The sequence below is a fragment of the Pseudophryne corroboree genome, chromosome 8 (assembly GCF_028390025.1).
Source record: "Pseudophryne corroboree isolate aPseCor3 chromosome 8, aPseCor3.hap2, whole genome shotgun sequence".
Classification (NCBI taxonomy): Eukaryota; Metazoa; Chordata; class Amphibia; order Anura; family Myobatrachidae; genus Pseudophryne; species Pseudophryne corroboree.
This window is the reverse complement of record NC_086451.1, coordinates 117,723,677-117,740,966: the sequence shown is the minus strand read 5'-3', so window position 1 is coordinate 117,740,966 and position 17,290 is coordinate 117,723,677. Positions and strand designations below refer to the sequence as shown.

General features: G+C 43.8%; 1 protein-coding gene across 4 annotated transcripts in view; it reads left to right on the top strand.

The window, feature by feature from the left end:
- The window catches only part of LOC134948713 (diacylglycerol kinase eta-like), a 374,912-nt gene that overhangs the window by 341,957 nt on the left and 15,665 nt on the right, over nt 1-17,290 (top strand). For all 4 annotated transcript variants that reach the window (XM_063936893.1, XM_063936894.1, XM_063936892.1 and 1 more), the window contains one exon: nt 4,612-4,731. In XM_063936893.1, the coding sequence (XP_063792963.1) occupies nt 4,612-4,731 (120 nt within the window). The remainder of the gene's footprint in view (nt 1-4,611; nt 4,732-17,290) is intronic.

Sequence of the window (17,290 nt, the reverse complement as noted above, 5' to 3'; positions counted from 1 at the left end):
AGAAAGAGGAAGAGAGAGGAGCAAGTCAGGGAGAGAAAGAGAGAGAGATACTGAGCAGGAGAAAAAGAGTCTAGGAGAGAGAGTGGGGGGAAGGTGTCAGGGAGAGATAGAGAGAACGACAGAGAGAGAGAGAGAGAGAGGGAGGGAGGGAGGGAGGGAGGGAGAAAGATAGAGAGGGAAGCTAAAGGGGAATAGGGAGAGGGAAAGGGTGTAAAGGAGAGAGAAAGGGAGGAAGAGCAATAGAGAAGAGAGAGGGAGGGAAGAGAGAGAGGAAAGCTAGTGGAGAGACACTACATGTTGCAGCATGAGTTCTCTGATGTGACGGGCACTTCATTGCATTAGGCCGCACCCCTTTCAAAAACCACCCGTGAATTGCAGCATTAGGTCCGTGAGGGGGCAGGGATTTAAAAGTCAGTAGTGCTGTCTCCATTTCAAAAGCTAAATACTGTATCATCCATCACTGGCTGCGCCTGCGATACTGGTTGGAGCTGGACAGGGAAGGTACAGAGAGGCCCGGTTGGGGCAATGTTTGCCAAAGTGGGTGTGGAACCCTGGGAGACCACCGACCGCCCCGTCCATCCTGTCTGTAATCTGGCCCTGTTTGTCACACACCCATTGCAACATTATTATTTATTATTATTATTATTATTATTATTAATAACAGTCATTTATATAGCGCACACATATTCCATAGCTGTTTACAGAGAATACTTGGCCAGTGGAGTGTACAGTTAAAATTCCCTACCACGTTTATACACTCTATGGTTAGTTTTTGTAAAAATACAATTAACAGGTGTGGTATAGATTATCTACAATGTCTAGGTCGACAGTCATTAGGTCGACCCCATATGGTTGACTCACAATAGGGTGACTGACAAAAGTTCAATATTGACAAAAGGTCAACCTATGAAAGGTCAACACTGGAAAAGGTCGACATGGACAAAAAGGTTGTCAAAATGTCGACATGGCAATGGTCGACACAAAAATTATCAACTCACTTTTTTTTGCTTTTTTGGGCTTAGTGTGAATGACAGCATCCAATTCTTAGAGCAACCTTTCAAATTACATGAAGGGTTTTTCCTTATAGGATTATTTTTCAGTTACGCAAGAATCCGAGGACATAAACCAGCTAATGGGGGTAATTCCAAGTTGATCGCAGCAGGAAATTTTTTTAGCAGTTGGGCAAAACCATGTGCACTGCAGGGGGGGGGGCAGATATAACATGTGCAGAGAGAGTTAGATTTGGGTGGGTTATTTTGTTTCTGTGCAGGGTAAATACTGGCTGCTTTATTTTTACACTGCAATTTAGATTGCAGATTGAACACACCACACCCAAATCTCTCTCTCTCTGCACATGTTATATCTGCCTCCCCTGCAGTGCACATGGTTTTGCCCAGCTGCTAAAAAATTTCCTGCTGCGATCAACTTGGAATTACCCCCATTGTTCTGTATATAGCAAATTAATCTATCCCTTTCACTAACAGAAAAACAGGTCCACAAAAATTCTACAAGCGTTGTTCTTAATCTAAACTTAGTGAATACTAGAGCTTAAGGTAATCAGATACACATTTATGCAACTTGTTTAAAAGTAGTTAAACTGATTAGCCTTTCCATTGGCTGACAGAAGTATTTACATGTGTGATGTGTGAGATCTAAAGAAGCATAGTACGTGGTTGGCGAAACACGTTTGTGGAGGCATAATTAGCACAGATAAGAAATTCCAAGTTAATTCATATCTTTCACTTTCAACTTTGCTGGTTGAAATAGAGACCAATATTGTACAGCTTTCTCCGGACTTACGAGACATGCAGCACATTGATATAATTTATTTCAGATGCAGCATAGTTGTTTTATGTCTTTTTTTAGTTCTCACTTTGAATTAAAACTGTGTACCTGATGGGTAAAATGTAATGTATTCACTGAGGTTTAAATGAAGATCAGCTCTGGAAGGTCCAATGGTTCAAATTATTAGGCTTTACAGGCCTCATAGTTCCAACGGGTATGGGTCGTTGGGTCGACCCAACTTAGGTCCACACTCATTAGGTCGACCACTGAATGTCGACATTGCCATTATGTCGACATGCATTAGGTCGACATGAGCGTTAGGTTGACATGTACTAGGTCGACAGGTCAAGAGGTCGACATGAGGTTTTTTAAATGTTTTTGGTGTCGTTTTCTCCGTAAAGTGACGGGGAGCCCAAATTAGTGCACCATGTCCCCTCGCATGGCTTGCTTTGCTCGCCATGCTTCGGGCAAGGTGCCTAGCTTCGCTCGGCACAGATAACCATTCCAATCGTCCACGTGGATCGGTAAGTATGAAAAAATCCAAAAAATGGAAAAAAATTGTGAAAAACTCATGTCGACCTTTCAACCTAGCACATGTCGACCTAACGGCCATGTCGACCTAATGTATGTCGACCTAATGGCATTGTTGACCTTCAGTGGTCGACCTAATGAGTGTCGACCTAAGTTGTGTCGACCTAACGACCGTAACCCGCTCCAACTGCACTAACAACTGGCTGTTGTTCTTTATAACTAATACATTTGTAGCGCTGGTTATTTTTATTATATTCATTTCTCTAAAAAAAAATGTAAATTGCAAGTTAGTATATGTTTAACTACTATATTAGACCCATAATTCACAGCTTTACACAAGGCCATACTTCTGTATGGTGACATCAGATGAGCATCTCCTTCTATATTTTGTCTGCATGTCCCAGCAGTGGGGGCATATGCACTAAGGGGGGAATTCAAATCTGATCGCTGCTGTGCATTTTCGCACAGCGGGTAATCAGATCCGAACTGCGCATGCGTATGCACCGCAATGCACAGGCGTGACAGACGGCTGCAAAGGGGATCGCCGGACAGCGACGGGTTTGTGCAAAGGATCCATTCACATGGGCGTTCGCATGGAGAATGACATGAAGAGGACGTTTGTGGGTGGCAACTGACCATTTTCAGGGAGTGTCTGGAAAAATGCAGGCAGGACCAAGCGTTTGAAGGGAGGGTGTCTGACGTCAAATCCGGTCCCGGACAGGCTGATGTGATTGCAGCGGCTGAGTAAGTCCTGGGCTGCGCAGAGACTGCACAAAATCAGTTTGTGCAGCTCTTCTACACATGCGTTCGCACACTTGCACAGCGAAAATACACTCCCCATGTATTTGGCGACTATCTGAACAGGACAGCAAAAATCGCTTCCTAGTGATCAGATCTGAATTAACCCCTAAGTGGTGTAGATTCAATCTCCAGCTGCCAATGCACATGATGGAGACAGGACACCATTCACTATTATATTATTGTCTGATGTAAAAACAAAAAACAAAACACTGCACTTGACAGATGTGGCTTCCTTTTATCATTGATTTTTTTTCTGTATTTGTATTTCCTGCTAGTCTTACCCAGTGGTGCAAGCAGAATTTTTTTCTTAGTGATACTGATAGTAAAAATGGACGTGGTCACGTGTCATGAGGGGGCATGGTCACATGAAACTAGGGGAGTGGCTACATGACAGTAGGGGCATGGCCACATTATGCCAAACACCGTAATGCCCATTACACATTATGCCACACACCGTAATGCTTATTAGACATTATGCCAGACACCGTAATGCCCATTACACATTATGCCAGACACAGTAACACCCATTACAGATTATGCCACACACCGTAATGCCCATTACACATTATGCCAAACACCGTAATGCCTTACAGATTATACCACACACCGTAATGCCTATTACATATTATGCCACACACAGTTATGTCACTGACACAATTTTATGTCCCGCACACAAAAATGCCCCTTACAAATTATGCCCCAGTGCGTACCACCACCATATTTCTTAATGGTACTCCGTACCACCCCGTACCACCCTACTTTCAGCACTGGTCTTACCTGTCATGTCTTCTCATCAACAGGTTTCTGTTGTCACTGCTGCCCCGTTAGATGGAGACTATTGTTAGATTTTGTTTACAGTACATAGAATTTTGTATACAGCCTCTCTCTGTCTCTCTCTCACTCACTTTAGAGAACCACAGGCTTTCAAATAATTTATATTAAGTCACATTTGTACACTATCGATGGATATTGATGATATAAAACCATCTACAAGGGAACCATTGATGGTTTCACCGACCGATGGTCATCCCTGCTTTACAATGGAGTGATCTGCGGGCCAATCAGTGACTGGGGGCAGAGCTTCTTGGGTGTCAGGGGTTAGAGCTATGCTCCGTGTCCCGACACATTGTAGAGGGAAAAAACCTATCTGGTGTTTCTTTACCATCGATGGTAGGAAACCATCTGGTTTTCCCCCATCGATGGCTAAATTATTCAATGTCGGACAGAGACCATCGATGATTTTGAATCATTGATGGTCAATGTCCATCCCTACACTGGAGATCAACAGAAAGAAAAAGAACAACAGCTGAACATAATCATGAAATGCAGTGGGGGATACAAGAAGTTAGTTACTGTTGTTACGTATGGAGTTAAATATATGGTGTTTGTGTGTGACACTTCTTTTTCCTGGTGTAGGGGTGGGACCTGTGAATCTATATGATGGCCTCATTTGCTTATTTTTCATCTATGTGTTTTCATCCTTTGTGTAAATAGCACTGGGAATCTCCTCAGGAGGAGGAAGGGCTGCTCTGTGCTCTCAATGCAGTGAGTCAAGACTTGCTGAAAATGTCTGATGTCCACTGGATCAGCCACATCATTAAACCAGCTGAAGAGGTAAGGGCATTGGGTGGGACTGGGTTAATTGAGCACTGAATGTTATCTAATGTTATCTATTGTATTAATACAGAGTTGTTTCCAGCTTCCACACCACCAAACCAGGCATAAAAATGTCCAATTTTACTTAACCCTTTCATGCATGGAGGCCACTACAGTGGACAGCTGTTTTTAAGTCACTATCTCCTATAGGAACTATCTTTTAACATCACTTGTGCATTGTCTCCTCTTCTTAGTAGTTCTATCAAAAAGTATGCCACCTAGTAGCAGTTTTTAATTCCTACAAAAACAATGAGGTCAAAATAAAATGTCTGAGAAAAGTTCAAGAGCACCGAGCACTTCATGGATTTCTGCAAAATCTTTTGACTCAAAGTTATCAGAGCAAGTATAAACAATAAATATGGGATTAAGGAGAGTACTGGTGCTGATGTCAAGAAATAGCTATTCCAGCACCTAATACATCGGATACAGCATGTTTTACCACTGGACGGGATGCCGGCTGTCAGTATCCCGACAGCGGCATTCTGCTCGACAGAATGCCGGCAGCGGGGTGAGCGCTAAGAGTCCCCTTGCGGGTTTGATGTGCTTGCTGTGTTACGGGCTTGGATCTATTCCCACTCTATGGGTATCGTGAACACCCAAGAGTGGGTTACGCCAGAATTCTGGCGTCAGTGTCCTGACCACCGGCAAATTAAATACATCCCAATACATCGAGGTGGCACCCCTCTAACCAAAATAGGAACATATTAAATCAAAAGGTAGATCAGAAAGGTGCGCTGTGACTATATTGAACTGAAATAAAAACAAAACGTTCCTCAAACGTTTCTGTGGGTCTCTGTTTTGCTTCATAGCTTTCTCAAAATATGTATATAATAGTAACGTAACATAAATGTATTCTCTTCACAATAATCAGAATAAACAACTAACAATCTGGTTGGAGGTTTACCAGATTCACATGTAAAGTGGGCCAAACAGGTATAATATAGGCTCCAGAACCAGTCTCTTTCACTAGGATCTGGATCTGCTGCAATATACATATACAGTTAGCACTCCTGTCTCTGCTGCAACGTGTTTTGGGAACCTATTTCCTTTCCTCAAGGCAGTGTGACAGGATGTGAATAAGACTAACTTTCTAGGTATGAAGCTAACTCAGAAGTAAATGGAAATATTTGTGTTATAAATACTGAGGACATCTTTGTTTCTGGATGAACATTTCCATAAATAGGCATAAAAAATGTTTTGTTTTCTTCTTGTGTGAGAAAAAATACAATAAGCAACATGGGCCCTCATTCCGAGTTGTTCCCTCGCTAGCTGCTTTTAGCAGCATTGCAAACACTAGGCCGCCGCCCTCTGGGACTGTATCTTAGCTTAGCAGAATTGCGAACGAAAGATTAGCAAAACTGCTACTAAATAATTCTTTGCAGTTTCTGAGTAGCTCCAGACCTACTCACAGATTGCGATCAGCTCAGTCCGTTTAGTTCCTGGTTTGACGTCACAAACACGCCCTGCGTTTGGCCAACCACTACCCCGTTTCTCCAGACACTCCCGCGTTTTTCCCTGACACGCCTGCGTTTTTTAACACACTCCCGGAAAACGCTCAGTTACCACCCAGAAACGCCCCTTTCCTGTCAATCATTCACCGATCAGCAGTGCGACTGAAACGCGTAGCTCGAACACCAGCAAATCTACTAAGTTTTGTGTTAAATAAATTAGCGCATGCGCTCTGCGTACCATGCGCAGTTAGCAACAAATCGCAGCATAGCGAAAATCGGCAACGAGCACTCTGAATGATCCCCATGATACGAACAAAATGTAACCACACCAGACATTTGTTTTATTATTTTACCTTACTTTTTTGCAGATAGAAAAAAAAACTTTCATGGTTCAAATACCATTCCATCATAATAGGGCAATGTTTAATGTCACAGATGCATGCTGTCCACTCAAGTGAATATGTGTATAGCTTCTTTCGTTCTATAGTTTAAAAAAAATACAACTTTTTTGCGTTTTTTAAACCCTGAAGACCAGTAAAAACATTTTTTTTAAATCTAAAATTAGGTTATCGTAATTCATGCATGAAAGGGTTAATAACACTGGGATATAGGGGGTCATTCTGACCCGATCGCATGCTGCAGTTTATCGCAGCAGTGCAATCGGGTCAGAACTGCGCATGCGCCGGTGCCGCAGAGCGCCGGCGCATTCCAGACGGACGAAGGCCGTCGCTGCAGTACGATCGCCTCTGCCTGATTGACAGGCAGAGGCGGTTGCTGAGCAGGGGGGGGGGGGCGAAATGGTGGCGTTGGCCACCGTTTCATGGGCGCGGTCCGCCAAACGCAGCCGCTGCGGGTTGAGGAGCGACGAGTAGCTCCCGGCCAACGCGCTAAAGCTGCACTGGACGGGAGCTACTCCTAAAGTGCAAAAGCATCGCCGCTGTTAGTATGCTTTTGCACTTCTGCTGGCGGGGGGCCGGCGCTGACATGCGGGGCGGGATAGCCCTATGCTGGGCATCCCCCCGCATGTCTATCGTCATGATCGTAGCCCTGCAAAATTTTGCAGGGCTACGATCCACTCGGAATGACCCCCACAGTCCGTAACATCTGAAATAAAGTCGCAGATTCAGCATAATGATACATGGCGTGCGCCAGTAATATCAGACCTGTATTTTGTCTTTTTATCCTACATTGTGACTGCAGGTCATGCAAAGTTGGACATTAGAGGAAACATGCCTGTTAGGGGGCGCATTGTTTGCACCATGTATAGGGTATGTGCGCATTGATACTGATAACTATTAGAAAGCCAGGCACACACAGATATACGATTTACTATGTGGGAGAATACATTCTATTTTCCATGCACACGGTGTCTGATCCAAAGTTCTACGCAAACCCAATTTATTCACAGTTGAGCAACGATCAGTGGTCTGTGCATGCATTTAAGGGGTCTATGTACTAAGCCTTGGAGAGAGATAAATTACCAACCAATCAGCTACTGTCATTTGTCAAGCACAACCTGTAACATGGCAGTTAGGAGTTGATTGGCTGTTACTTTATCTCCCTCCAACGCTTAGTACATAGACCCCTGATTAATTCACACTGCACATGTGCTGTGATGGTCTTGCGGTGGCGTTCGTAGAGAGGATTTAATGACAGGCAGGGAGAGTTTAGGGGAGGTAATCAGCTGACCTGCTGCTGGGACTCACAAAGCCACCAGTGGGTGTCTCCATGCACAGTCGCTCCGTACAAAGGTGCAGCTGCGAATGCATTAGCGTACATCTCTGAATACGTCTCAAAGTAAGCCCAGATTCTTCCATTTCATTCCATTCTTCGATCCACGTGGACTACGATTGGGAACGGTAAACTGCGCCGAGGGCAGTGGTAGCGAAGCACCTTGCCCGAAGCATGGCGAGCGAAGCAAGGGGACGCGGTGCACTAATTGGGGTCACTATACGCAGAAAACGACACCCAAAAAAGTAAAAAACAGCATGTCGACCTTTTCATGTGTCGACTATTTGTCCATGTCAACCATGTCAATGTCGACCAATAGTGGTCAACCTAATGACTGTCGTCCATAACATGGTCGACCATTCATACTGGAACCGTGTTGGAGTGTCCATCGCTGTATACTAGTCACCAGCTCCATACCAGATTCCAGCACTGTGACGTGTCTTTGTTACCCTGACTTCCTTCAATCTCCTATTGGCTGCTCTGCGGAATTATTCATCTTAATGCAGAGTAATAATTCTGAATGTTCTAGTCAGCTGCACTGCTAACATGCTATGGGATCTGAGTGCATGCTGTTGGTTGGCATGGAATGTGAGCAGTCACAGGCGATGGAGGCTACTCTGGACCATGTGGAGACCAGCTAAAGGTGCTGGCTGAAGTGATGCTGTGACCGTACTGTCACAAAATCATTCACTCACTCAACAGCTTGTCTTAAGTTGATGGGGGTTTTGTCTACTACATCCTCTCAGGCCTTTGGCAACAATGATATAAGAAATGTCTCCATTCTCTTTGCCCATGTCCAGATTTAGTGAGAAGGAAAAAAGAAATATTATTATATTATATAATCAATTGGATATATTAAAAGGATAGACCCAAAGCTAATATTTTGATTAGAACCACCTTCAATTAATGCTTTTCTTAAATGTCCTTATCTCTCATTTACTCACCTTTTTAATTTATCTTCTTTTTTCAAATCAACTATTTATCACAAACGTTTTTTCTTTTGCTGTGTCACACACATCATACTTCCTCCTTCCCCCTTTTTTTGTCACAAACATTTAACACAGGGGTGTCCAACCTTTCACCTTCCCTGGGCCACATTAGAAGATGAAAATTTGGTTTGGGCCGCACATAAAATAAAATAACAGTAACGATACCTGATCATCCAAAAAAAATATATAAAACATAGTTAACATATTAAACTTACTTGGAAATGAAGTTAGTGAGATGTTTGACATTGTTTCTCAGCCACCAATGCATCCATATTTGCTTCGATGGAACTTGTTGCAATTCTCAGTGAGTGCTCAAGGTGCTCATCAGATATTTTGGTTCTAGTTTTATTCTTTGTGTGCTTCATCCTTAAATAATAGCTGCTCACAAATGTAGGTGCTTCCAAATAGCGATGACATGAATAAGGCATGATTGTGAAGTGAAGGATATTTTTCTCTGGGAACATATATCTTATAGAAGTCCATTAAAGAGACATGGGCCCTCATTCCGAGTTGTTCGCTCGGTATTTTTCATCGCATCGCAGTGAAAATCCGCTTAGTACGCATGCGCAATGTTCGCACTGCGACTGCGCCAAGTAACTTTACTATGAAGAAAGTAATTTTACTCACGGCTTTTTCTTCGCTCCGGCGATCGTAATGTGATTGACAGGAAATGGGTGTTACTGGGCGGAAACACGGCGTTTCAGGGGCGTGTGGCTGAAAACGCTACCGTTTCCGGAAAAAACGCAGGAGTGGCCGGGGAAACGGTGGGAGTGCCTGGGCGAACGCTGGGTGTGTTTGTGACGTCAACCAGGAACGACAAGCACTGAAATGATCGCACAGGCAGAGTAAGTCTGGAGCTACTCTGAAACTGCTAAGTAGTTAGTAATCGCAATATTGCGAATACATCGGTCGCAATTTTAAGAAGCTAAGATTCACTCCCAGTAGGCGGCGGCTTAGCGTGTGTAACTCTGCTAAATTCGCCTTGCGACCGATCAACTCGGAATGAGGGCCATGGTCAAATTTTTCTTTCAGTTGAATGTCAGATTAGAGCTCTATGCATTCCATTTGCAAATTGGCAGGTAATATATTAATGTCCACTGAAAATGGAGTTGCAAACATCAGAAAAGATGGCTGATTTTTTCTAAAATCTTGAAACCTGTTCTCAAATTCCTGTACCAAATTGAAAAGCAAGGCTGCATATTTTTCCGTGTTCACAGAGGCGTGTTTAGCCAATGTGCTAAAATGCATCAAATTTTTTGCCTTCATTTGAGAATGCCATAGTTTCAGTTTCATTTCGAACGCTGTTATAGTTTGAAACATTGTGCTGATCAATTGGTTTTCACCTTGAAGACGCATGTTTAACTCATTTAAATGAGTGGTCAAGTTGACTAAAAATGCCAAATCTGTGAGCCAGTTTTCATCGTCAAGTTCTGGCACACATTTTGTTTTAGATTTCATAAATGACTTGATTTCATTTCTCAGATCATAAAATCTTGCAAGCATTTTCCCTCGACTTAACCATCTTACTTCAGAAAAGTAAATGATGTCCCCATACTCAGCATCCATACATTTTAGGAATTCCTGGAATTGGCGATGATTCAATCCCTTGGACCTTATGAAATTTACAGCCTTGATGACAATCTGCATGACGTTAGCCATCTTTAAAGCTTTTGCACATAAATTTTCTTGGTGTACTATGCAGTGATATTTCATCATACTGAAATTTTGGGAGGCAATTGCATTGTCTTCTATTAATTTTACAAGTCCATCTCTGTTACCTATCATTGCAGGGGCACCATCAGTAGCTATGCCAGATACGTTAGCAAATGACAAAGAAAATCGCTGTAATGTATTTTTCACAGCTTCATATAAATCTCTTGCTTTAGTTGTGTCTTTCAGTGGAACTAAAGCAGCCATTTCTTCAATGATATTATATTTGTCATCAATGCCTCTAATAAAAATTGCCAATTGAGCTGTATCTGTAGCATCTGTACTTTCGTCTATCGCCATAGCATAAAATTTAAAATGAGCCGCTCTACTCTTCACAACTTTTTCGATGGATTTTCCTATATCTTCAATTCGCCTGGCTACAGTCTGGTGAGACAAACTGATTTTTGAAAAGTCCCCTTTTTTATCCGGGAAAATTATATCAGCCACGGTTTCCATGCATTCCTTAATAAACTCACCATCGTAATACGGTTTGCAACCACATAACTGGCTTTGACAATAGAATCTGATTGAATCAATACTTTTTTTAAATAATTTTGTTGAGATGATAGAATTTTTTTCAGTTCAGCGATTTTGTCTTTACGACACATTCCTTCATACACAGCAAATTTCTCAGCATGTCTTGTCATGTAATGCCTTTTCAAATTGTAGTCTTTGAAAACTGGCACTAATTCTTTGCAAATTAAGCAGATTGCCTTACTATTGGACTCAACAAAAAAGTATTCATCTGTCCACTTTTCTTGGAACACTCTTCCTTCATCTATAATTTTTCTTTTTTTGTGTTTGTTTTTATTTTTTGACATTTCAGAAGCCATGCTGGAATGTAAAAAAAAAGGACTTTTAGAAAGCTTGGTTTAATAATCAATGTGATTACTATGTGCATTATGCTACAGATTTCCCTTTCAAATTAATGGGAAGTGGAATGCAATTGGATTTTGATGCAGAATTCCACAGCCAATTTTGTGTCAAAATCCGTTGTGTGAACCCAGCCTTAGTCTCCTGACTACCAGAAAGTGGCTTACCTGGAGTTAGGATGCTGGAATGAAGACTGTCTGCTTTAATGGATGCTGGTACGAGGACTGTCTTCCTTGATGGATGCTGGTACGAGGACTGTCTGCCTTGATGGATGCTGGTACGAGGACTGTCTGCCTTGATGGATGCTGGTACGAGGACTGTCTGCCTTGATGGATGCTGGTACGAGGACTGTCTGCCTTGATTGGTGCTGGTACGAGGACTGTCTGCCTTGATGGATGCTGGTATGAGGCCTGAAGTAATGGATGCCTGGAGGGAGAGAAGATCTTGGTTAAATATGGAGCTATGTGGGTGGAGAATGACAGGAGAGTACCAGAAAGTGGCCTACCTGAGAGTTCGGATGCTGGGATGAGGACTGTCTGCCTTGATGGATGCTGGTACGAGGACTGTCTGCCTTGATGGATGCTGGTACGAGGACTTTCTGCCTTGATGGATGCTGGTATGAGGCCTGAAGTAATGGATGCCTGGAGGGAGAGAAGATCTTGGTTAAATATGGAGCTATGTGGGTGGAGAATGACAGGAGACTACCAGAAAGTGGCTTACCTGAAAGTTCGGATGCTGGGATGAGGACTGTCTGCCTTGATGGATGCTGGTAAGAGGACTGTCTGCCTTGATGGATGCTGGTACGAGGACTGTCTGCCTTGATGGATGCTGGTATGAGGCCTGAAGTAATGGATGTCTGGAGGGAGAGAAGATCTTGGTTAAATATGGAGCTATGTGGGTGGAGAATGACAGGAGACTACCAGAAAGTGGCTTACCTGAGAGTTCGGATGCTGGGATGAGGACTGTCTGCCTTAATGGATGCTGGTACGAGGACTGTCTGCCTTGATGGATGCTGGTACGAGGACTGTCTGCCTTGATGGATGCTGGTATGAGGCCTGAAGTAATGGATGCCTGGAGGGAGAGAAGATCTTGGTTAAATATGGAGCTATGTGGGTGGAGAATGACAGAAGACTACCAGAAAGTGGCTTACCTGAGAGTTCGGATGCTGGGATGAGGACTGTCTGCCTTTATGGATGCTGCAGTGAGGACTGCCGTTAAGGATGCTGCCTCTTGTTGTGCGTAGATGTGTGCCTGGTATGATAATGTACAAGGTAAGACAGTAATGGGGTATAAGGGCCACAACATTGCAGAGGAGACAGAGGAGGAACAGGGCTGCGGACATTGTATACGGGGAATAATAAATCCTGCAGAGAGATAGCGGCCTACGCAGCAGTTAAAAGCCGCCATCAATCACGGCAAAAATGAGCTAATTTATTGCAGGTCGGAGCCCACCGGGTGTTTCATTAGGTCCCCGGTGGGCCAGTCCGACCCTGCAAAACAGTGGGGGAGCACTGCGAGATAGTGATGGCCGCAGCGCAATACAGTTCAACCGGCTCACCTACACTCCGCACAAGCAGCAAGATGTGGCCTGTAGGAGCTTCTAAAATGGACGGGGGGCAGGTGAAGCTGGCGTGCTGGCGTCACTTTTGTCAGGGCCGAAACTAGGATTTATACAAAAATAGACATTACATATATATATATATATATATATATATATATACATATACATATATACACATACAGTATAATACATATACATATATATACACATACTGTATATATAATATAAAATATATTATATATATATATATATATATATATACACACACACATATATATATATATATATATATATTAATGTGGGATACTGGTTTAAAAAAAATGTCACATGTCAGTGAGCCAGTGAGTGTATATTTATTAAGCTCCCCCCTCAGTGCTGTGTACTCTGCAGCCAGCAGTGGTCCACAGTGTGGGAGGTAGCCGCCCGCAGCACGCACCTACTTTTTTTAGCCAGGATTAGCTAGTGTAGCCGCGGCTGCCGGCGCCAGAGACTCCCGCCTCCAGCTCCGTGCTCTCTCTAGCCGGGTGCACACGTGTGACGTCACATGCACATGCACGTGCGCGTGCGACGTCATGATGTCACACGAGCGATGTGCCTGCACCCGCATCCCGGAAGCACAGAGAGCCGCGTCTAGTGCTGCTGTCTCCCCAAACTTGAAACTGTAGAAAACTTTAGTATAGAATTTCTTTAAAAATAAAAAATTGCACTGGGCCGCATTACTAGCCGACCTGGGCCGAATGCGGCCCGCGGGCCGCGGGTTGGACAAGCCTGATTTAACACAATCACTAATATCACTTGATATATGTATTACATGGTGGTCTCAGACGAGGAGTGCCGAACCAACACCCGGATAGATAGATAGATAGATAGATAGATAGATAGATAGATAGATAGATAGATAGATAGATAGATAGATAGATAGATATACTGTATATATATATATATATATATATATGTTTTAATAATTTGTCTATACACTAATCTAATAATGAGACGCACATGCATATATATATTGATATATTTTATTATTTTTGGTTGCACTCAATATGCTGCACGTCATATAAATGGACACGTAGAAATTATATTACTAATCCAGTATGCTACTTTAAATCACGTAATGAGAGCTGTATGGGACTATATATTAAAAAAAAAAAAAATCAGCAAGGAGGTAAGCCAATCCCGATACAAAAAGAATAAATGGTACAAAGGCTTAACCTAATAATAATAGCCTTTGAATAGGATACAGATAACAAGTCACGGTAAAAGGAAAGAAAAAAAATGTCTTCCGTTACTATTAGTATTTTGATTTTTAATTATTTCTCTAGCATCCATAAGGGATATTGGGGAATCTAGTACGATGGGGAATAGACTGGGTCCAAAGGCAGTGCACTTTAAATTTCTTCAACTGGGTGTGCTGGCTCCTCCCCTCTATGCCCCCTCCCACAGGCAGTTTAGAAATTAGTGCCATCAGGAGAGGATGCATATCTCTGCAGCTCCAGAGTTTTCTTCAATTTCTTTTTTATGTTTGTTATTTTCGGTATGCTGTCTGGGCAACAACATACCTGCACCGTGGGAGTTAGGGGGGGCGGTCACCGGCCCTACGAGGTGCAGAGCCGATTCCCTGTGGCAGGACCACCGTCCTGAGGGGTTGTTGATCAGCGGGGCACTGAGCCTTGGCTGTCACAGCCGCAGCACACCACACAATCCTAACGCTGCCTGAAGGTGACATCGGTGGTGAGTATAAACCGGAGGGCCCCGGTTCAAAGCGTGGCTGACCACGGGCGCAGCGTACGGGACAAAAGGCTTGACTAGCACTTGTTGTGATGTTTTGAGCTAAAAAGGACACTTTGCCAATATAATATATTAGTGTAACTCCGGCACCCATGGAAGGGGCGGAGCTACATCAGAGCGGGACCTAAGGCGTTTGGCGTCTTCCTCTTCTTACTGCAGCCATATACAGCACACACAGCCACACTGGATATTTGGGACAGGGTATAGCAAAGGAGGAGAGCCACTTGTGTACACTTTCTGGATCCTATTTAGGACAAAAATTGTTAGTGTTTACTGTATTATATGGAGCTGGCAGCCTCACTGGGGCTGTGCAGCTCAGGGTGTGTCCTCTCTCTCTGTGTCTCCTCTCACATACAGTAGGGCAGGCTTGCAATATAACTGTCTGTGTGTATGTGTATGTTTTGTGCTTACTGTTAACATTGGTAAACACAAGCTGTAGAGTGTATGTCACACTAGATTCTCTCCATTATCTACTGATTCTGAATCATGTGAACAATGCAGTCAATCTTCACAAATCAGTGAAGGGGCTAGGGGAGAGGGTCCAGAGCCCCACTGGTTAGGGTCTCTTAAGACTATGATGTCAGATATGTCATCCCAGCTCACTGCTAATGTGCAGAAGACTCTGCTACTACAACAAGCTGTTGCAGATTTAGCTGCTAGGGCAGAAGCACAGTCCCCCCTCTCTCATGCAGGACCACAGAAGCGTGGTTTACCTGCTCTACTCTCTGATACAGATGATGATATACAGGAGTATGAGGATGACCTGGATCCCGTTAGTGGAGATCCTGATTATGCTCTTGGTATTGAACCCCTAATTTTGGCTATAAGGGACGTGTTAGCTCCCTCTAGAGGACGCTGCATCACAGCAGTCGTTTTTCTTTGTACAAAACAAGCTCAATGTCACTTTTCCTGACTCTACAGAGTTAGATGACCTATTCAAACAGGCCTGGAAAAATCCAGACAAAAATTCCAAGTCTGTAAAAAGTTTTTGCGCACTTTCCCATTTGCTCCTGAAGGTCGAAAATTTTGGGAGGAACCCCCTGGGGTAGATGTATCCGTCTCTCGCCTGTCTAAAATGGCGATGCTGCCTGCCCTGGGCTCCTTTACCATGAAGGATCCTGGGGATAGGAAGATAGAGACTACCCTAAAGTCTATATACACGGCAGCCGGTATATCACAAAGGCCAGGCATTGCGGGTTGCTGGATGACCCATGCCATTCATTCCTTGGCCACTCAAAATGAGGGGGGCCTCTCGGGGGATATGCCCTTAGTTACTATGGTAACCCTCCTAAAACACATTCAGGACACTACACGTGTCCTCTGTGATTCTCTCAAGGAGATGGGGAACATTAATGCTCTTAAGGCTCTGTTGGAGTTAGAGTAATTGATTATAGTAGTGGGTAGGAACTTGGTGGTGTATTTCCAACGCGTATCGGCCCGTTGCGGCCTTCGTCAGGGAATCCCTGACGAAGTTCCTACCCACTACTATAATCAATTACTCTAACTCCAACAGAGCCTTAAGAGACATAGAAACGAAGACGGACGAGGGAGAACAGCCGCTTCACTGAAGGAGAACGTCGCGACCTCGTAACCTAAACACGTGATCAGGACAACCCGGAAGCAAGAGGAGGACAGCGCCGCTGAAGGAGAACGGAGCAGGCCGCCGGCAAGAGGGTACAAGACGGAGCTACGAGGATAAGGTAAGGGACTCTGTAGGAGAGGAAAAGACACGGCAGACAGCCCAGCAGGGCTAGAAGCAGTTATCTTTCTCCCTCTCCAAGACGGTGACCGCTTCCCCATTCGCACAGACAACCACGGTGCGCTCAGAAGAACGACACCGTGAACTGTCAGAGCACAGGGGTGGACGGTATGTCCGGAGCCCTCACTACCTGACTATTAGCAACCATTAGGATCCCTTGCCGCACCGACCCTCCGGGGGTACCCCTTTTGTTTCGAAACCTCTTCCAATTGGACAAATCATAAATACTGATCATAGGCTCTGGACATTCCAACAGGACTATAGGCACTACAGAGGTGGGATGCCACCGACCTGAGTGTCTCCACTCCTTTACAGTAACAGACTTGTTATATATCCAAAGCACACGGATATCTCTTTCTTCTCCCCCCCCCCCCCCCCTCCAACATCCCTCACCATCCAGTCCCCTTCCCCAATCTCTAATATCACAACCCTTCATAGAACTGCTTAAGTTCTTAGTGCGTGCAGTAAATGAAGACATATTTTTAGCCTAAATAAAAGACATTTTTGACATTTAAAATAATTAGTCTGAGTGTTATTATAACAACATCATCATCCTTTTTGCACCAAAAGAAATTGTCCATTTGGCGCACCTAACCCTGTATTGTACTATATCTATATTGATACTTGAGGTACTTCTGAAAATAGGTAGCAG